This window comes from Heteronotia binoei, chromosome 5 (genome assembly GCF_032191835.1).
Source record: "Heteronotia binoei isolate CCM8104 ecotype False Entrance Well chromosome 5, APGP_CSIRO_Hbin_v1, whole genome shotgun sequence".
Classification (NCBI taxonomy): domain Eukaryota; kingdom Metazoa; phylum Chordata; class Lepidosauria; order Squamata; family Gekkonidae; genus Heteronotia; species Heteronotia binoei.
The window spans coordinates 76,203,895-76,225,647 of record NC_083227.1 but is presented as its reverse complement, the minus strand read 5'-3'; the positions used below and the strand labels follow the sequence as shown (position 1 = coordinate 76,225,647).

Below are 21,753 nucleotides of genomic sequence, written 5' to 3'. Positions count from 1 at the left end.
TCACTTCCTCTACAGAAAATGGCCACCTTGGGTAGTGGGAAGACACCAAGGTTGGGGGAAGCGAATACCTTCACTTGGGTGAGTGGATGGAAAGACTGCAAGAATGCTGGAGCATTCACCTGCAGCCTCATTCTAGAACCCATTGTATTTTCTATCACAACAGGCCTTATTCCTAGTCTCACATATTTGTTTGGAGTGAAGACCTCATGGCCTTAAGGTTGAACATTTGACTTCTCTTTCAGTGCAAGCACGATCCCTTCCGTTTCCTGAAATATGACCTAGACAGCCCGGTGAACAAGAAGCCTCCTCTTCTCATCCAGAAGCATGGTGTCATTCCAGGAATGGTGGTGGTATGTGTATTTTCTTTGAATAAGGAGAAAAGGTGGACTTGATTGGAAAAGAGGAGGCATGCACAAGCTTCCCACTCCCCACAATGGCCTGGCAGTGTCTGAGAGCAGAGAGAGGGTAAATTGGATCTTTTATGGTCTATGGGGGATACATCCACAAGTGGGCTTTGTGAATTCATTGAGCTCATCATCTTTTTTTGGTTTTGTATGTGGGAATCCCAGTTCAAGGCAACAGAACATTAAAATAGCCACACACACATATTCATAGTTCTAGGCTTATGTAGTAGCTATTTCCTCTTCAAAAATAAAGAAGGCTCTGAGAATAATAGTCCATGTCTGCTTCTTCTCTTTAAGTAGAGTCACTGCAGCTATCAAGACTACAGTCAGCAGCAGTAGGTCACCACAAGGAGGGAAATTAACAAATCCTTCATGAAACTGGCAAATGCCTTTGCAGATTTCACAGGCTGCTGGTGATGTTTCAGTATTAATTAACATTTAATCAAGCACATAGGGTCTATGTACTAAACCTAGTCATTGCAACTTCCATAGATGAGAAAAGGTTAACATTTAAAGCAACTAATTAACCAATCTAGTTAATTATTTTAAGTGATAGCATAAAGTTTAAAGAACATACCTGATAGGTCAAGGAGGAAGGAAAAATTCTATAGGCAACTAATGAAGGGCAGGAGGAGCAAGCAAAGCAGAAGGCTCCAGCTTCTTAATTAGTTTCCTTTCACAAATGACCCTCAAGTAACATAAAAATAAAGGGTGGAGTATTAGTTTGGATGGATATGACAACTGATACTAGTAAATTAACATTTGATTCTATGACTTAAACCCATAATTAATAAAAACCTGTACCGTTGACTAAATTATTATTATTAGTTTATTTATATTCCACCCATTGCCCCATTGGGGGCTCAGTGCGGAGTACAGCAAATAGAAATAAAATCACAATAAAATCATAATAAAACCAAATACAACATTCATCAAAGTGCAGCAGGATGATTCAGCAAGATGACATGACAGCAAGGTGGTATAGCACAAAATAGTACTGCAATACAGCATCACAGTACAGTAGTGCAGTAGAGCAGCAGAGCAGTAGGGGGGAGGCCAACTGATTGATAAATAGATGCCTGCTGCTTCATCCAAAGACCTGGCGGAACAGCTTCATTTTGCAGGCCCTACGAAAGGCCAGAAAGCCAGGTAGGGCCCGGATCTCCATAGGGAGCTGATTCCACCAGAAAGTCCTGGCCCTGGTAGAGGCAAGACAGGCATCTCTCGGGCCGGGGACTATCAGAAGATTTTGGGAGGCTGAATGAAGCGACCTTCCGGGCATATATGGGAGGAGACAGTCCCATAAGTATGTTGGTCGCAGGCCGCGCAAGGCCTTAAAAGTAAAAACTAACACCTTGACTTCCGGGGTTGGAAAATGCCGAGCTGAACTGCTTCTCAGAAGGGGAGCAGGCTGGAACTTCTATTCGGGGAAGTGGAAGGCAATCTAATGCCTACTACCTACTTTTCTCAGTCAGAGATCAGTCCAAGATATGCACAGGAAACTTTGAGGAGATTTACCTTGGCTAAAAGGGAGTCCCGGGGTGGGGGGGCTCCTTTGAGGGATTTCTGGAGACGAGTTGCATTTTCATCATCTACATAAGTTTCCAGAGTCATTTATTTGACATAAGCTTGACAGGATCCTAATCTTCTTTGATACTGCTAAACATCTAAAGCTATACAAGACCAGTGTTGATCTGGATAACTACAGAAAAGGTACAAATGGCTATCTTTCATTCTGGGACTAATTAAAGTTAAACAAAATAAAATCAGAAGGTTGGAAATTGAAATCTAGAAAGCTTGGAAGAAGAAGGGGAGAAGGGGCGAAATTTGGACTTTGTAAATTTAAAGGACAGTACTAAAAAGTGGAAAGGAATTTATTGTTTTGTCTACTTGCGATTTTGGAGAAAAAGCCCCATCGTCATAGACTTGCAGCTCCCATAGTCAACACAGGAAATACGTCAAGTATCATGAGATCTCTCTACCAGCGAAAACGGGATTTGGTGGCAAGCAACACAGGAAGTATCGGATGGAAAAGGGAAATCATTGAAGCAGCCAGCCTACTCTAGGACTATAATATCATAGAAAAACATTGGTGGCCATTGCTAGGAGGCTAAAAATTAAATAATTTTTTTAAGTGTTCGGGACATTAAAAATTGGTGGAGCTGACAGAGGTGACGATTATAAGGTAAATACTATTGGACATTACTGTTAATAACTATTTTAGAAGCCTCTAGAGGAAAAAGGGAAAAAAAATTAAAGTGAGGCAGAATGTCGCAACTGCCATTTTGGAAAAAATAAAAACTTTAAAAATTAATATCTGAGCTCAGGAGGCTCTGAGGACAGTGAAATTAGGCTTATTGAAAAGAGCAAGCCTCACTCTTTTAAATCTGATAGTTGAAACTTAATTTGGTGAGGTCAAAAATTTCGGTGTTTTTACATGTCAGACCATAAGCAAACCCGTGCAAGGACTGCTTCACTGGAGAAAATGCAGGACCAATTAGATGCAATGGAAGCCAGGATAATGAAAGGGATGGGGGAGATGATAACTGCTTCCAAAAAAGAAATTAGAAAAGATATTGAAGAGCTAAAAAAAGATATAGAGGATCTCAGAAATGAGACTGTGGTGACATCAAAAAAAGTGCAAGAGATGGAAGGGAGAGTGAAAGTACATGATTCCACCTTGTTAAAAATACAAGAAAAAGTGGCAATTCATGACTGCAAATTGATGGAGACCCAGATACGTCTGAGAGGAGTACCTGTGGATGAAGAAACTGATTTGAAAGAATATATAATAAAAATAATTGCAGAATTTTTGGAGGAAGATTCTGAAGGGACTAGAAACATGTATGACTATATGTATAGAGTGAACTCACTATATGTAAAAAAAAAAAATCTACCAAGAGATGTGGTTATAAGATATATGACAAAAGAAATGGTGGGAAAAATCATGAATAAAAACTTTGAAAAGACATTGATAGTGGGAGGCAGCAGAGTAAGAATTATGAAGGAGTTGCCAAGACAAGTGATAAATGACAGAAGAGCATATTAGAAACTGACAGAAAAATTGCGGGACAATGAAATGAGGTATAGATGGATAATACCTGAAGGTTTGAGCTTTGAGCTACCAGGAAAAAGGATTACAATTACAAACACACAGGAACTGCGTGGATTTTATGAAGAACATAAAGAATTTGCACCATGATGGATTACAAATTATTATCTTGGAATGTAAATGGACTAAATTCACCACAAAAAAGAAAGGCAACGTTTCATTGGATTAAAAAGCAAAATTGTAATATAGTTTGTTTACAAGAAGTACATATCAAACAAAAGGATTACAAATTTTTATGGAATAAACAATTGGGTCTAGAATTTCATTCATTGGCTGAACAGAAGAAAAGGGGAGTGATTTTTTATATTAAACAAGAATTAGACCCGAAACTAGTGTTTAAAGATAAAGATGGAAGATTTGCAGCGGTAGAAATAATATTAAATGCAAAAAAAAGTTGTTACTGGGACTGTATGCACCAAATGGAGCAAAGGATGCTTTTTAAAAGACATTATACAACAATTTGATGAAGTGACATATGGTCTGGGGGGAAAAAAATAAGGAAGAAAAATTGCCAAAGTCTTTTTTTGAATTGATCAAACAAGAAAACTTGGAGGATATATGGAGGAAATTTAATCCTGAAGTGCGGGACTATACTTTTTTTTCAGCAAGACATAAAACTTTTTCCAGAACTGACATGTTGTGGGGTACTAAAGATTATATATAACAAAAAAATAGACATTTTACCTAAAATAGGGGCTGATCATAACTCAATAATGTGGATTACAAAATTGTCTAAAAAGTCGAGAAGATGGAGATTGAATGACGATTTACTACAGAATAAAGAAATAGTGACATCTCTAGAAAATGAAACTAAAGCTTTCTTCCAAATAAACGACAAAGAAGATATAGAATTTCAGACGGTGTGGGATGCTTATAAAGCAGTAATGAGAGGAATATTGATTACATTGAATAATAAAGACAAGAGGGCAAAAGAAAAACAGATGTTGGACATTCGAAATGAAATAAAGAAAAAAGAAGGGGAACTGAGAAAAAGGTTAGGGAAAAATGAAATTATGAGGGAGATTACAATATTACAAACACAGATGAGACATTTGTTAAATAAAGAACTGGAATGGAATCTGAAAAGCTTGCAGCAGAAATCTTTCGAGGGAGCAAATAAACCAGGAAAATATTCGGCCTGACAATTGAAGAAAAAGAGAGAAAGTACAATTATTAATAAAATTGTGGTGGAGGGAAGAGAGGTGGTAGATCAAGAAGGAACAAAAAGAGAATTCTTTAAGTATTATGCCAAATTATTTAAGGGTGTTAAAATAAAGAAAAGATGGAAGAGTATTTACAAAAGATTAAAATAGCACCCTTAACAGAAAATATGGGAAAAGTCTTGAATGATCCAATTGAAAAAATAGAAATTGAAGCAGCAATTAATGCAATGAAAAATGGGAAAGCACTTGGGCCAGATGGATATACAGCTAAATTTTTTAAAACCTTCAAAGAGGAGTTAATTCCAAAACTTCAGAAATTGATGAACATGATAAGAATAAAAGGAAAAATACCAAATACATGGAAGGAAGCTGTTATTTCGTTGATTCCAAAGGAAGATAGAGATGTCACGAATGTAAAAAATTATAGACCAATCTCACTATTAAATAATGACTATAAAATATATACAAGAATCTTGGCAGAACGGCTTAAACAATATTTGATAAATTTTATAAAGGAAGATCAAGCGGGGTTTCTCACCAAAAAGCAAATAAGAGACAATATTAGAACTGTTGTAAATATTGTAGAATATTATGAAAGACATCCAGAAAAGGAAGTAGCATTATTCTTTGCGGATGCAGAAAAAGCATTTGATAATTTAAATTGGGACTTTATGTTTGCAGTAATGGAGAAAATGGAGTTGGGGGAAAACAGTATAAGGATGATAAAAGCAATATATACTGAACAACGTGCAAGGTTATGTATAAATGCAGATCTTACTGAAGACATGATAATTAGCAAAGGTACAAGACAAGGCTGTCCGCTTTCCCCACTTTTGTTTATAATGACTCTTGAAAACTTACTGATGCAAATCCAAGAAGATAGAGAAATAGAAGGATTAAAAGTAAAAGGATTTACTTACAAATATAGAGCATTTGCAGATGATATAATGTTTATAAATGAAAATCCCATACAAGTTACACCTTTGTTGTTAGCTAAAATACAAGAATATGGGGAATTGGCGGGACTGTGTATTAATAAAGAAAAATCAAAACTTCTATGTAAAAATATGCAAGTAAGCAAACAAAATGAACTGCAGAAGATAACGGAATGTGAAGTTACCTCTAAGGTAAAATATTTGGGTGTGGCGATAACAATGAAGAATATTGACTTGTTTAAAAACAATTATGAGAAGCTATGGCGTAAAATGGATGAAGATATGATAAAATGGAATAAATTTAATTTGTCATTGCTTGGCAGAATAGCTGCAATTAAGATGAATATTTTGCCAAGAATAATGTATTTGTTTTAAACTATTCCGATTGTGAACGACAGTAAACAATTTAATAAATGGCAAAGGAAAATTTCAGAGTTTGTGTGGGCTGGGAAGAAACCAAGGATCAAAATGAAAATCTTAACAGATGCAAAAGAGAGAGGAGGATTCCAATTGCCAGATTTAAAATTATATCATGAAGCAGTTTGTCTAGTGTGGATAAAAGAATGGGTGACGCTGTTAAACAAAAAACTTTTAGCGTTGGAAGGTCATGGAAATAAATTTGGCTGGCATGCTTATATGTACTATGGGAAAAAAAAGATGGATGGTTTTTTCTCTCACCATTATATAAGAAATAATCTGCTAAATATTTGGATGAAATATAAAAAGTATAGGGATGAGAGAAAACCGTTACAGATAGTACCAGCAGAAGTAATAAAAATAACAGCTGTGATGGGTGAAGAAAAGTGGTTGTCATACAATCAACTATTAAAAATACAAAGTGGCAAAATAGAATTGAAAACTGCTGAAGAGCTGAATAATAAATATGATTGGTTCCAAATGCAACAAATAAAGAGCTTGGTGGAAAATGATATTAAAACTGAAGGAATAAGAAGAGAGCAAACAGAAATGGAAAAAGTTCTGCTTGGAGACAATGAAAAATTAATTTCAAAATTATATAAATTACTTTTAAAATGGTCTACGGAAGATGAAGTAGTGAAATCTCAAATGATTAAGTGGGCAATTAATGTAAATAAAGAAATACAGATGGAAACTTGGGAATATTTGTGGAAGAATTTTATAAAGCTTTCGACGTGTCATAGTATTAAAGAGAACTGTTTTAAAATGATGTACAGATGGTATATGACTCCTAAAAATTTGGCAAAGATGAACAATAAAATGCCAGATAGATGTTGGAAATGTAAAAAACATGAAGGTTCTTTCTACCATATGTGGTGGACTTGTGAAAGAGCAAAAAAGTATTGGCAGATGATTCAACAAGAAATTTCTAGGATCTTGGGATACAAATTTAAGAAAGTTGCAGACTTTTCTGTTGGGATTACAAATGGAAAAATTTCCAAAAGAAGATAGAACTATAATCTGGTACTTGCTTTCAGCTGCTAGGACACTGTATGCGCAGTTGTGGAAGCAAGAAAAAATACCAGAAAAATGGGATTGGATTGTAAAAGTTATGACATGGAGTGAAATGGACAAATTAACAAGAATTTTAAGAGACTATGACTTAGAAGTTTTTAATATGGAGTGGAAAAAGTTTAGAAGATATGTAGAAAAAGAGTAGAAAATAAAAGGACATTGGACAATTTTTGATAATGATTAAGTCTTAGAAGGAAGAAGAATATTAATCTTTGTTTTTATTAGTTAAGGGTACCTTTAAATGTTAGTATTTTAAGTAAATAACACCGATGGGGGTCAAGTAACGGGGGGAGGGGGGTTAGAAAGTAATATATGGGATAGATAAAAATAAGTTATTAACTATGCAAGAAATAGATATTGTTACCATATGTTACTAAATAAAATTGTTTTAAACAAAAAAAGTAAAAACTAACACCTTGAAATGGATCTGGTACTCTATAGGCAGCCAGTGCAGGTCACGGAGCGCCAGCCTTATGCTCACCTATACAGGTGATGCAGTCAGCAGGTGAGCTGCCATCATCTATTTTAATTTACTACTGTATATTTTGTTTATTAAAATGTTTATCTCTCACTCGTCACCAAAGTTCCAAGGTAATTAAAAAAAAAAGATGTAACAGGTTATTTCAAAAGTGAGAGAAAATCCAGAAACATTTAAAACCAGGACATAAAAAGCATACAGAATTCAAAAACACAATTCTCTTTTGAATAGCACTGTTTTCAGCTGCCATCTAAAGGGAGCCTGAGAAGGAAGCAAATGGATCTCTCCTTGGAGGCACTTCCAAAATTCTGTACCACTACTGAGAAAGACATTAGGCATGTGGGTGGTCAGTTTTTACTCTAGCTTATTGTTCCTTAATGTTCAAGTTCATTATAAAGGTTGTTTCTTATTGTTCATTCCCTATAGCACACGCAAGTAAGGCTAGCAATTGTACTTCAGCCTGGGCTGTTGCTGACTTTTGTTCCCCCTGTACTGACTGGCTATTGCATATGTTCTCTATTCCAATGAACCATTATTTGTCAGCTTGAGCAATTAGTCACTTTTTCCTTCCATCCTATTAGCAACCCTACTCAAAAGTGTGTTATCATTTTTTAAAAAAAATGAATGGAGTGGGGATGCTGGAAACTGTGTAGGGGGAATGTGACAGTGAAACTTAACACAGACCTCTCAGCATGCAAAGCTTTGCACATGTGTAATGCTGAAATCGTGGGTATGCATATTTGGAAGGAAGTACCATTGAACTCATTGAAACTTGTATTCTGTTCACATTATGAGAAAGCAGGAGTCCCAGGCAGAACCGGATCTACACGTTTTTTGAGGGGGGAGGGGCAAAATTAAAAAATGATGCCACCTTATGGGCCATTCTATCTTATTTCTCATAGAAAACAATGGACTCCATACTCAATTTGGCAACCCCCTCCATCAGCGCCCAGGGCAAGCACCCCCCTCTGCCCCCCCTAGATCCAGCCCTAGTCCCAGGAACGGACAATAATGCTAGGAAGAGTTGAAGGCAGCAGGAAAAGAGGAAGAGCCTACATGAGGTGAATTGATTCAGTTAGGGAAGCCACAGCTGTCAGTTTGCAAGAGCCGATCAAGGCTGTTAACGACTGGGCATTTGGGAGATCATTAATTCATAGGGTCACTGTAAGTCAGAAGTGACTTGAAGATGCTTAATGCACACCAGCATTCATAGATGTGGCATGTAAATGGTTTTACTGCATCAAGGTTCACATCTTCAAGTGATTGCTAAAATGGAAAGATTACATATGGAACTGCTAAAGGCACATGCTCTGTGGCAGATGTACCTCATGTGAACCTGCAGAGGATCATGTATCATGCTATTTACATATCCAGGGGAGGCTGGTTATGGAAACTGCCTTATAAAGGAACAGCAAACATAATCAATAATGAAATATTCTTGGAGCTCTTTCTCATTACCTCTTTACCTGAGAGCTTTTCCAGACTACTAATGTTTAGCATGATGAAAGTGTAGTTACTATCCATATGCTTGAGGGAGTCCAGATATTTTCCTTCAAAATTACACTTCTTACAATCTCCTTTCCCTTCTCTTCCCCACAACAAACACCCTGTGAGGTACATGGGGCTGAGAGAGTTCTCCTAGAACTGCCCAGAGCTGTGGAACAGCTTTGAGAAAACTTGTGGCTGACCCAAGGTCACATCAGCAGGTGCATGTGGAAGAGTGGGGAATCAAACCCGGTTCTCTCAGATAAGAGTCCGGGCACTCAACCACTACACCAAACTGGTTCTTTTATGTTATGTGAGCATCATGAGCACCTACTGGATGTGACCTTTGTCGCAAGTGATGCAGTGTCCATCCATCATGCCATTTTGTGCTCTTTATTTCTTCACCAGAGGAATATTTCCGAACCTTTCACTCCAGTGTAGGAGTGGTCATGCAGACCAAAAAGCTAAGCATGAGTAAAACTGTGCCACCCCCTGTTGTGATGTACTGTTGCTTCATGAATCTTTTGCTTTTCAAAAAGGCTGTGTACTTAGAGGGCTGTGCTTTTCTGTCTAGTACTGTAGAGTACAGTTGATATTTTTTTCCTCTGAGAGACAGAGGAAGCACAGCAGTGCTCTCCCTCTGGCCATTATTTGTGGCGTAGATATTGTACTTTGACCTTTGAAGGGGTGTGTGGACCATCGTGAACTAGTTAAAAGGCAGCTGGAGCACATGTTCACTGGACAGACTCACAGGCTTTGCAGGGAATTAACATCAGTAGGGATTAAATTAAATACAAATATTAGGATTTGGCATCAAATATTAATGCAGCATTTCTACATTATTAATACATCAGTAGAGTAACGTTCTGGCATTAGTTATTCCTAAATCACTTGAAGATTATGAATTGCACTCCTACTCCATTCTAATTTGATGTGCAACACCTGCTTCCTCTCTTTTAATAGCCCTTCTAAAGAAAGGTGAAAAGGCACAATTTCTCCTTGATCTGTTTTACCATCCAGGTTGCGAAAATGGTATGATGATCTCAGTTTTAGAGGACAAGAAAATGGGGATAACAACAGAAGGTGTTGTCCAGGATGTGATTCATTGTCCCTAATCTCACGTGTTATACAGAAAATATACTACTTAACTGAATGGCTGGGAATCTCACCCTTTCCCGTTATGCCTGGAAAGATAAAGCTCCTTTCTTGGGAGCCTTGGCACATAAGGAGAGATGTTTTTATTTGGGTTTGCTGACAGAGGCGCCAAATCAGATAAGAAAGACAGAGATTTCCAATGAAAGCCTTTCTGTGTCCCAAAGCATTTCTTTTAGATGCTTGTAAATCCCCTGTCTGCAGAAATGTTACATTAGTTTCATTGGGTGGACAAGCTTACAGTTTTGAGGGTTCCGATGCTGTTATTCACCCCCTCCAACATGCCAAAATCTGTTGGCTGACCTCCCTCCAGTACATTTAATCATATTGTTAACAGCCTTGAGGTTGCCTCTGATACATCTGCCCTGTTAGAACAGCCCTTGAACATCATGAATATGGGGTGCGGGAGAGTTATAAACATTGCCTGAGTATTTTGATTCATCTCAAAAACAGGCTGACACCCCAATATCTCCACACGTGAAAAATTAAGGCAATGGAATGTGGAACATTTAAAGATTTTTTTAGAAATGCTTCTCCCCTACAAATATGATTCTGGTCACATTTAGCACTGGTTACTACAATTGTGGGTTTCTGAAAGCACATTTCAGCAACTAGGAGCCCTTTAAGAGGCCAGTCTTCTATCTCTACTTGGCAATAAATGGGATATGCTTCCAAGTAAACATACTTAGAATGGCTTCCTTAAAGCTGGATGAGTGAACCAGGTATTATTTATCTAGGAAATGTATATGCTTACCTGTCCAGTTCTACTTAAGGTGGCTTACAAGTAAAAATAATGCCATCAAGTCATAAAAAATAATAAATTATCAATATAAAAACAAAATAAATACTTAAAGTCATTACAAACAAGCCATTAACAAGTAAAGGTAGAAGCAGGCCTCGGATTCAGCAGGAGCTCACAGGAGCACAGCTCCTGAACTTTTCTGACAGTTCCCCCTCTTCCACCCCACATACCTTGTCCATTGAATAGTAGGTACAGCTGCATAAAAATCCCTGGATTAGGAGAATGGAAGCCAGCCAGCCACCAGGGGCTTTGCCATGCCCCCAGGATCCCTCATTAACCCCTGGAGAAGCCTGTGCCACCCTTTCTCCACTTCTGATGTGATTTTGGGTGGTGGGTGGCTTGCTGGCCTTTTGACGGGGGGGGGGCAGCACAGGAGAGCCCCAGGTGAGTGAGGCCTGCTTGGGCTAGCTGGATCTCTAGCCAGCCCAAGCAGGCCTCCCTTGCCCAGGGCTCCCCTTTTTTGCATAGGGTTGCTTTTGGCTGGGGAAGGGGTGGAATATGCTAATGAGTTATGCTAATGAGCTCTGCCACCTATTTTTCTAGAAAATGACCCCTGGGTAGAAGCATGTGGTGATGATTCCCTTTCAAGATGTTTGTGTATGTGTGTTGTTAAGTGCCACCAAGTTGCTTTGAAGTTATATTGACCCTCTGAAAATGTCCTATCATGGGACTTCCGGGTTTTGGTCATGGTGGATTGAGCTGCTTCTCAGCAGAGGAGTAGATCAAAGCCTCTGTTCTGGGCAGAGAAGGTGATTGCAACACCTGCTGCCTACTTCTTCGAGGCAGGGAGAAGGCCAAGGTATGCATATTAAGTTCTGAGGGGATTTACTTTGGCTGACGAGGAACTCCAGTGGGGTTCCTTTTTGGCTTTGAAGAGTCCCCGGAGAAGGACTGCATTCAATCATCTACAGAGGATTTCTGAGGTCATTAAGTTGACTTAAATTCACCAAGATTCAAAGCTTCTTTGGGACTGATTAACATCTAACTTCAAAAAGAGCAGTGTGCAGAAGGATATCAGCATTGAAGGTAAAAGATCTATATCTATCACTCCGGGACTAATATAAGACTAATTTAAAATAAAAACAAAGCTCTGGATCAAATTATATCATCTTAAACTAAGGAAGATAAAGGAGGGGGTATTATTGGGACTGGTGGAATTGGAGGAATAAGATTAAAAGAGGAAAAACAATTATTGTTTTGAATACCTGTGGTTGAGAGCAGACAACCCCCTCCAAAGAGAACTGCTGACTTGGTGAAGACGACACAGGAAATGGCGTCATAGAAATAACGTGAGACTTCTTAATCATTGAAAACGAGACTTCGTGGCAAGAAAGGAAGGAAGAAGCCATTAAGAGAAGGGAAAACAGCAAGCCTCCCAGCCCTCTTTAGGATTTTAAATCATAGAGAAGTATTGGCGGCCATTAAAAGAAGGTCAAAATTTTAAAAATTAATTAAAAGAAATCAGGACTTTAAAAAATAGTGGAGCCGGCAGATATCACTATTAAAAGGTTAAATCTATTGGATTATATGTTTAGAATCAATTTTGGAGAAAAAAGGATTTTTTTAAAAAAAAGGACAGAAAAACCGCAAGAACAAACAGAATTGGAGAGAATGCTGTTTGGGGAGAATGAAAAGCTGATTTCAAAGACATGCAAACTATTACTGAAATGGTCTACGGAAGATGAAGTAGTTAAATCACAAATGATAAAATAGGCGATAAACATAAATAAAGAAATACAGATGGAGTCAGGGGAACATTTATGGAAGAACTCTATGAAAAGAGTTGCTTTAAATTGCTTTAAAATGTTATATAGGTGGTATATGACACCTAAGAAATTGGCAAAAATGAACAATCAGGTGTCGGATAGATGTTGGAAATGTAAAAAACAAGAAGGATCTTTCTACCATATGTGGTGGACTTGTGAAAAGGCAAAACAATTTTGGCAAATGATTCAGCAAGAGATTTCAAAAATTTTGGGATATAATATTAAGAAGGCACCAGACATTTTTTTGTTGGGATTACAAATGGAAACATTTTTAAAACAAGATAGAATGATAATCTGGTATATGCTTTCACCTGCACGAACATTATATGTGCAGATGTGGAAACAAGACAAAATAACAGAAATGTGGGAGTGGATTTTGAAAGTTATGCATTGGAGTGAAATGGACAAGCTTACAAGAATCTTAAAAGAACAAGACTTAGAGAAGTTTAAAAATGAGTTCGCAAAGTTCCAAAAGTGTGTTGAAAAACAATGGAATGTTTGGCGATTTTTGGCGATATTTGGCGATTTTTGACAATGGTTAATTTCTAAAGAAACTTTATATGGATTATAGTAAAAAAGCAAGATTATTGGAATATATCTTTTTCGGTTTTTTGTTTATGACTAAAGGACTGCTATGAAAATGGATTATAATTATAACCTATGGTTTTTTTCTTTTCTTTTTGATGTTTTTTCTATGAAGTAAGATTTTTTAATAGATAAAGTTTTACCTTTTTAACAATTTAAATAAAATACACTGCCGGGGGTCACCAAAAGGGGGGAGGGATGGAGAAAATGTAATGTATATGTATTAATTTTTAATAACAAGTGATAATGTGCTATTACAATATATTACAGTATAATAAATTGTTTTAAACACAAAATGTCCTATCATTAAAAGCCATTCTCAGGTCTTGCAAGCCGAGGGTCGTGGCTTCCTTTATCCAGTCAATCCATCTCATGCTGGGTCTTCCTTTTTTCCTGCTGTCTTCAACTTTTCCTAACATTATTGTCTTTTCCAGTGAATCTTCTCATAATGTGACCAAAATATATTAGCTTTGGTTTAGTCATTTTAGCTTCTAGGTAGAGTTTATCTTTCAGGGTACATGAAGCTTCCTTATACTGAATCAGATCCTTGAGGCATCAAGGTCAGTATTGTTTACTCAGACTGGCAGTGGCTCTCCAAGGTCTCAAGCTGAGGTCTTTCACATCACCTACTGCCTGGTTCTTTTTACTGCCTGGAGAGGATGGGGATTGGACCTGGGGCTTTCTGCATGCAAAACAGAGGATCTGTTTTCCTGAAACAGATTTCCTGAAAATGTTTTTAATTCCTTAAGGCATACACAAAATATTTGTCACTCCAAGAATGAAACCAACAGAGGGTTCTTGTACTCTTGCTAGAATGCCTTCATATGAAGAATTATGTATGGAATGCTTAGATGGCATCTTGCTATTCTATGCCATTGGCAAAACCAGGGTTGTCATGTGACCGAGGAGTTGGTTTAAAAAGATTTCCTAGTAACTAACATTAACTGGAAAATTATCACTTTGTGAATGGATCATTCATTTAAATCTGTACCTCCAATTCAAAAGAACAGGAACATTATTTGTAAGTGTGTAGCCCTTAGCAATTACCCATGTATTCATGGGGCTAATCCCTTGGTTAGAGGATTCTTATAAAATATGGTTAGAGGATTCTTATCCTTTTATCTTATTGTAATGAATACACTACACCAAACTGGCTCTCTTTAGTTGCCTTGTAATGAATATATTGCAAGGCAAGTACAATGGTTCATAGAACACCTAATTTGTCAGTAGAGGAGGTAGGTCTTGCAGCCCAGTCTTATCAGTATGTTTACTTAGAAACACCCACTGTATTCAGCAGGGCATATTTTCAGGCCAGGCTTCAGCTGATTTGTGCCCTATAAGAACTGTACTTTCGTTCTGTCAAAAATGTATACCTCACATTTCGCTTTGACAGGGGAGCCAAAGCAGTTTACAACATCCCCACCGCCCAAAACCACGAAGTGAACATATAGAAATAACCCACCTAAAAACACTCAAATTAGAGGGAAAGAATCTAAAGTATGTCAGTAACTGTGCAAAGTTCTGCGGCAGCACAGCCAAATGAAAACGCTACATTATTTCTGAATTAGTCCATAATATTGAGCATTGTGGTCTTCTTTTCAAATTCAGAGTTGGGGTATAAAAACTGAGCAAGGCTAGCAACCTTGGGCCTCCTATATAGGGAACACAAGACAGGGCTTTTGTACAGAGACATCAATAAGAAATGGGGGGGAGATCCTACTCAGCATTTATATGGGGGCTATACAGTAAAACATAAGAACATATATGGGGGCTATACAGTAAAACATAAGAACATAAGAGAAGCCATGTTGGATCAGGCCAATGGCCCATCCAGTCCAACACTGTATCACACAGTGGTCAAAAAGTTGGTAGAAACCATTATCAAGGACAGAATGAGTAGGCACATTGATGAACACGGGTTATTGAGGAAGACTCAGCATGGGTTCTGCAAGGGAAGATCTTGCCTCACTAACCTGTTGCATTTCTTTGAGGGGGTGAACAAACATGTGGACAAAGGAGACCCGATAGATGTTGTTTACCTTGACTTCCAGAAAGCTTTTGATAAAGTTCCTCATCAAAGGCTCCTTAGAAAGCTTGAGAATCATGGAGTAAAAGGACAGGTCCTCTTGTGGATCAAAAACTGGCTGAGTAATAGGAAGCAGAGAGTGAGTATAAATGGGCAGTCTTCGCAGTGGAGGACGGTAAGCAGTGGGGTGCCGCAGGGCTCGGTACTGGGTCCCATGCTTTTTAACTTGTTCATAAATGATTTAGAGTTCGGACTGAGCAGTGAAGTGGCCAAGTTTGCGGATGACACTAAATTGTTCAGGGTGGTGAGAACCAGAGAGGATTGTGAGGAACTCCAAAGGGATCTGTTGAGGCTGGGTGAGTGGGCGTCAACGTGGCAGATGCGGTTCAATGTGGCCAAGTGCAAAGTAATGCACATTGGGGCTAAGAATCCCAGCTACAAATACAAGTTGATGGGGTGTGAACTGGCAGAGACTGATCAAGAGAGAGATCTTGGGGTCATGATAGATAACTCACTGAAAGTGTCAAGACAGTGTGCGTTTGCAATAAAAAAGGCCAATGCCATGCTGGGAATTATTAGGAAGGAAATTGAAAACAAATCAGCCAGTATCATAATGCCCCTGTATAAATCGATGGTGCGGTCTCATTTGGAGTACTGTGTGCAGTTCTGGTCGCCGCACCTCAAAAAGGATATTATAGCTTTAGAGAAGGTGCAGAGAAGGGCAACTAGAATGATTAAAGGGCTGGAGCACTTTCCCTATGAAGAAAGGTTGAAACGCTTGGGACTCTTTAGCTTGGAGAAACGTCGACTGCGGGGTGACATGATAGAGGTTTACAAGATAATGCATGGAATGGAGAAAGTAGAGAAAGAAGTACTTTTCTCCCTTTCTCACAATACAAGAACTCGTGGGCATTCGATGAAATTGCTGAGCAGACAGGTTAAGACGGATAAAAGGAAGTACTTCTTCACCCAAAGGGTGATTAACATGTGGAATTCACTGCCACAGGAGGTGGTGGCGGCCACAAGTATAGCCACCTTCAAGAGGGGTTTAGATAAAAATATGGAGCACAGGTCCATCAGTGGCTATTAGCCACAGTGTATGGAGCACAGGTCCATCAGTGGCTATTAGCCACAGTGTATGTGTGTATATAACATTTTTTGCCACTGTGTGACACAGAGTGTTGGACTTGATGGGCCGTTGGCCTGATCCAACATGGCTTCTCTTATGTTCTTATGTTCTTATGTTCTTATATATATACATACATACATACATATGGACCTACCAAAATGTTAGTTACTGCCTCTGGCAGGGTGACTTGATACTTGCAACAATACTGAGCTTTCTTTGAAGTGGGATTCTAAGTTTTAAAAATCAACTCTGCCTTCTATGAACTGTGGAAAGAATGGTTTCGCATCCCAGGGTTCTTGTCCATGCTGACAGTTTTTGCATCAATGGCCCACTAGAGGGAGCTGCTGATGCAGTGAAGGGAGAAAACAGTTGGTGAGAGGCAGCCCTAGAACTTCTCCACCAAAGTCTCTGTCCTCCCCAACCTCTAGGAATCCCCTAACCTGGATCTAGCAACCTTACACATCTCCTGCTGGTGTCCAGGGGGACCTGGCAACTCTACATAGAATCCATTCCTCATTCTTGTAATATTGGAGAGAGGCTTTGAAAATATGTGAGCATTGGAAAATACACTGCCAGGTTTGTTCCCCAGCATCTCCAGCTGATAGGTCTCAGGTAGCAGCTGCTGGAAAAGGTCTTTCTCTGCCTGAAACATTGTTGAGCTATTGGTAGTCAAAGAAGCTAATACTGATGGCCTGATCCGAGATAAAGGGAAAGCAAACAGCTACCACATCAACAAAGCCTCAACTACAAAGCCAATAGAACTACACTATTATACAAATTATTCAGAATTATTAAAAAAAAATCTACAATATGTAGTATGTATATAAAATTATGCAAACAGGGAAACAAATCACAATTGCCTAGAACTGAAAATCCAAAAGTACCCACATAGGCAAGTCTTTCACAGTTGCACCAAATCAACTTTCTTTAGGATGAATATCTTCTGTACTGGAAAATTTAATGTGGAGGAATCCAAAACAGAAAAAGTCCACCACACTTGGCTTCAGTTTAACATAGTTTCAGTGTCAGCTATGTAGATACTTTTGGATTCTCTGTTCTGTTCTAGGCAATTGTAATTTGTTTCCCTGTTTCCACAATTTTTGTATATGCAATGCATATCATGGATATATTTTGAGTAATTCTGAATAATTCATATAATAGAGTGTGCAGTTTTGTTGACTTTGAATCTGAGGCTTTGTTGACACGTTAGCTGTTTGCTTTCCCTTTCTACCTTTCAACTTCCGTGTTTTCTCACTTGCTGTTCCAGCTTCTAATGTCAGGTTTTTGAACCTGCATGCTTCCTGCTTCCCAGTAGCAAAGAGCATTATATATTCAACATTCAATGATGTGTGGGAGGGAGTATGCATGTGCAACTGTCACAGCCCCTTATGTCTTGGTGAAAACATTTCAGAGTCCTGTGCAAAACAGGAAAAGGAAACTGTTTGGCCCAAGCTCTCAGACTTAGTTTTATTTTATTTTTTTAATTTTTACTGCAAAACATGTCTGTCCTCTTCTTCCTTCCTGCCTGTTTGTCAACAGATGTACTCTGGAGGGAAGCCAGTCTTTGGAGGCTGTGTTTTCAATGGATACAGCTACAGCAAGAAGGACTTTTTGAAGCAAGTCCGCCAAGCTCGCCTAGACTGCAAGATGGGCCACTTCCTGCCTCAGAGTTTCAAATTTAGGTAAACCAGGAAGGGGAAGAGGAAAATGGGGAGAGGGGAAGGGTGAACTGTGACAAAGAGGATGGAATGTTTCTTGGAAGCAAAAATTTGCATAAGTTGCCAACAAGGGAATGAGAAGAACAGTAGAAAAGCCAGAACTGAATGGAATTCTTCCCTGTGGTGTTTGAGATTTTCAAAGACGAGGGTTGTCCATTGACTGAAGATTTAATCATTTATCTTTTAATCAGGCAATCAATTATATTTACTAAAAATGCGTTTAATGAAAAATTTAGTACAAATGCATGTTAAATCTATTAAAATTGTGGTAAGATTGAGATAGATTATACCTTCATTAAGCAAATGCCATCACTCATTGTTAGAAGATAACACCATTTTAAATTTGTTTTCCTCTTTACCAATTTAAGGTTATTAGAATGTTTCCAATTATAACTAAGGCATCAGACCTCAAATGACTTTAAAAGTGAGCATCTTCCAATTCCATTAGTATTTTAGAAGATCTGGATTGAGAAGATGTGTTAAGGTTGATTTCAACAGAGCTGACAGTGTCCTTTGTTAGAAACAAAGGCTTGCATTTTTATGCTGGAGAATGGAATACCTGCAACTCTGGAGTACTGACTGTAAGGAAAAACCATTTATAAATTTCTTTTGCCAGATCCCCTCGCCATTTTGATGGGGAGATTTAGGAGGCATTCTGGGGGTGGGTGGAACATTGTGTGCAATGTCTCTGATGCAGTGATGTCACCAGGAAGTGGCATCATGTATCAGTGACATCATGTGTGATGCTCTAGTTTGGGGGCAAAACTGTATGAGTTGTTACCCTTCAAAACCATAGAGTCACCATGCAATGTACCCAGCACAATTATGTCACCCAGAAGTGATGCTATCATGTTGGGGACATCATGCAGTGGCGTCCCTATTTGGGGGTGGGGGTGGGGTTTCCCCTGCCAGTCAGCTGGCAGTGGATCAAAGCCCCCCAAAGTGGGGGAACCTTCACTGGGACCTGGGGGCTGGCAACCCTAGAGCTGATGGATGAAGAAGAGAGCTTGTGCATAAACTGCACTGTGATATATCATTTACTCTTAGCCTCGCTAATAAAATGAGTTCATGTGCATGTGCAGATTTTAATCAGTTGAAAGTGGAAGTTGATTAATCTGCCATCTGAATCTGTTCATGCTTATAACCTGACTAAAAATCCATAATGTTCAAAAGGTCAAATACAGAAAAAAATCTGTAAATCATCGTCTCTGGGATGATCTGAGGAAGTGTGTGAGGGTATAACAACAACAACCTTTGCAAAAACAACAATCTTTACCATCAACCAGGAATTAATGGGAGCACAAACTCGACAAAATCATGGAGAATGATTAAACAAAGATACTTTGGGACTTCCGATTGCAAACAGATAAATACCTGGAGCATAACACCCCCCAATATCACAGATATCTTGAAAGTCCCTTGGACTACAAGAAGATCAAATCAGTCAGTCCTAAGGGAAATCAACATAGATTGTTCCCTGGAAGGTCAGATACTGAAGCTGAAGCTCAAATACTTTGGCCACCAAATAAGAAAGGAGCACTCACTGGAGAAGACCCTGATGCTGGGAAAGACAGAAGGCAAAAGAAGAAGGGGACGTCAAAAGATGAGGTGGCTGGACAGCGTTACTGATGTAACAAAGACGAATTTGAGCAGACTTCGGAGGATAGTGGAAGACAGGAGGCCCTGGTGTGACTTTGTCCAAGGGGTCGCAAAGAGTCGGACTTGACTGTGCGACTGAACAACAACAAAAACAACAACAAAATGAGAAATAGAGTTTGGATAATTGACACTGCAATCCCAGAAGACAGCAAAATAGAAAAGAAAGAGCAGGAGAAGATCACCAAAAAGCAAGACCTATGAATAAGAGCACCTATGCAAAAAGAAGGTTATCATCATGCCATATGTCACTGCAGCCTTTGGAGCAGCGCCTAGAAGTCTTAAGAAACACCTGTGCATTGAGCAAATAACACCAGCTCAGCTCCAGAAGGCAGTGTTGCTTGGAAAGAAAGAATCCTATGAAGATACATCTGCAATTCCCATGAACCTGGCTAGATCTCAAATGGCAGAACACCATCGACCAGTCAAATAAATAAACACATAGCAAGGTCAGTCTTCTTGGTGGTCTCCCATCCAAGTTCTAGCCAGGGCTGACTCTGTGGAGCTTCTCAGCTCTGACAAGATCAGACTAGTCTGGGGTATGAGGCTGCTATGACATTTTAAAGCAATGCAAAAATACAAAGGACGGCAATTTGTGTTTTTTCAAATTGAAATTGATCACCTGGTTGCCCACTTGCCTCTTCATTGTCAATCACTTGTCCACATCACAGAATGGCATGGAGACTTGTTGCTTGAGATGCCAGTTCCCAAACTCCTGTATTCTTTATGAATTTTGTTACAGAAATTCTAGGCTTTCTGTCCTCTACTACTGCTGAAAGGCTGCCCCCCCCCCTTTGTAGTCAGGCTTGTACATCAGAAAAGCTGGCAAGGGCCATGGAGGTACACTGATCAAAGCTGGCTGTAAGCGGAGGAAGAAAAAAACCCACATCTTGTTCCCTTTCCTCAAGCTTTTAAAGGCACAGGAAACTATAGCCCACTGGAAAGTGTAAAAGTTCATACACACAAGACTATTATTCAATTGACAGAGGAACAGTTAAGAATGTGGAAAGAGAGGTCAAGTCGGAGCATCTTCTGTGTATTGTGTAAGGCACTTTTACTTCAAATGGCTTTTTAAGACCAGGGATAGAGTGGAATGCAGATGGCTAATAATTCTAAAAGGCTTTATTGTATAAATATGTTACTTACCTTGAGCCTTTGGATGAGGAAGACAGTAAAACAAATCATCCTAATCCCCCTAAATTTATAGGGATATATAAACAAATCAGAATCTCCAGTGTTAAATTATGTTATGATCCAAATTCTTTCAAGTAGTTTATGAGCTGGTAAAATCTTTTGATATTTTAGTCTATAGGAACCACAGCATCCTAGGGCTTTAGTCAGGTTGAGTCCCACTGACATGAAACTTGAATCCAAGTGAAAGGCTTAACTGGTTTAGAGATCATATGCAAAGGCTCTGAGTTTTAAACTATTTTGCCCATGTATCTTTTTTTTAATGCAATGAAGGCTCTATTTAAGTGATATGGTTTTGTGGATTGTGGCTGATGGTCACCTCCTTCAGGGAAGGAAATGGTGATTTTGATTCACTCTGATCACTTGGTTAAGTACCTTGGCACCATCGTTTCAAGTCTTGTAGGCACATAAGTATTACACTGAATTTTTTTTTTTAAATCTTTGTACATGTTCTTTTTTATGTCTATAGCTCTCCAAGTGTATTGTGTGAGGGTACCCGCAAAGTGCAGTCTACACTCTCCAAACCAGGTCTTGAAAGTTGTGCAGCAGAGAGGTAAGATTCTGTTCTGGGAAGTCAGAGAAATATAATTAGTAAATTTAGAAGAGGAAACATAGTGCGTTTTTTTTTTACTCTGCTTTTCATCTCCCTCCTCTCCCCTC

At 38.7% G+C, this 21,753-nt stretch overlaps 1 protein-coding gene across 1 annotated transcript in view; it reads left to right on the top strand.

The window, feature by feature from the left end:
* The window catches only part of C5H3orf20 (chromosome 5 C3orf20 homolog), a 103,928-nt gene that overhangs the window by 49,664 nt on the left and 32,511 nt on the right, over positions 1 to 21,753 (top strand). The window contains exons 13-15 of the mRNA XM_060237641.1: positions 243 to 350; positions 18,068 to 18,210; positions 21,563 to 21,646. Of these exons, the coding sequence (XP_060093624.1) occupies positions 243 to 350; positions 18,068 to 18,210; positions 21,563 to 21,646 (335 nt within the window). The remainder of the gene's footprint in view (positions 1 to 242; positions 351 to 18,067; positions 18,211 to 21,562; positions 21,647 to 21,753) is intronic.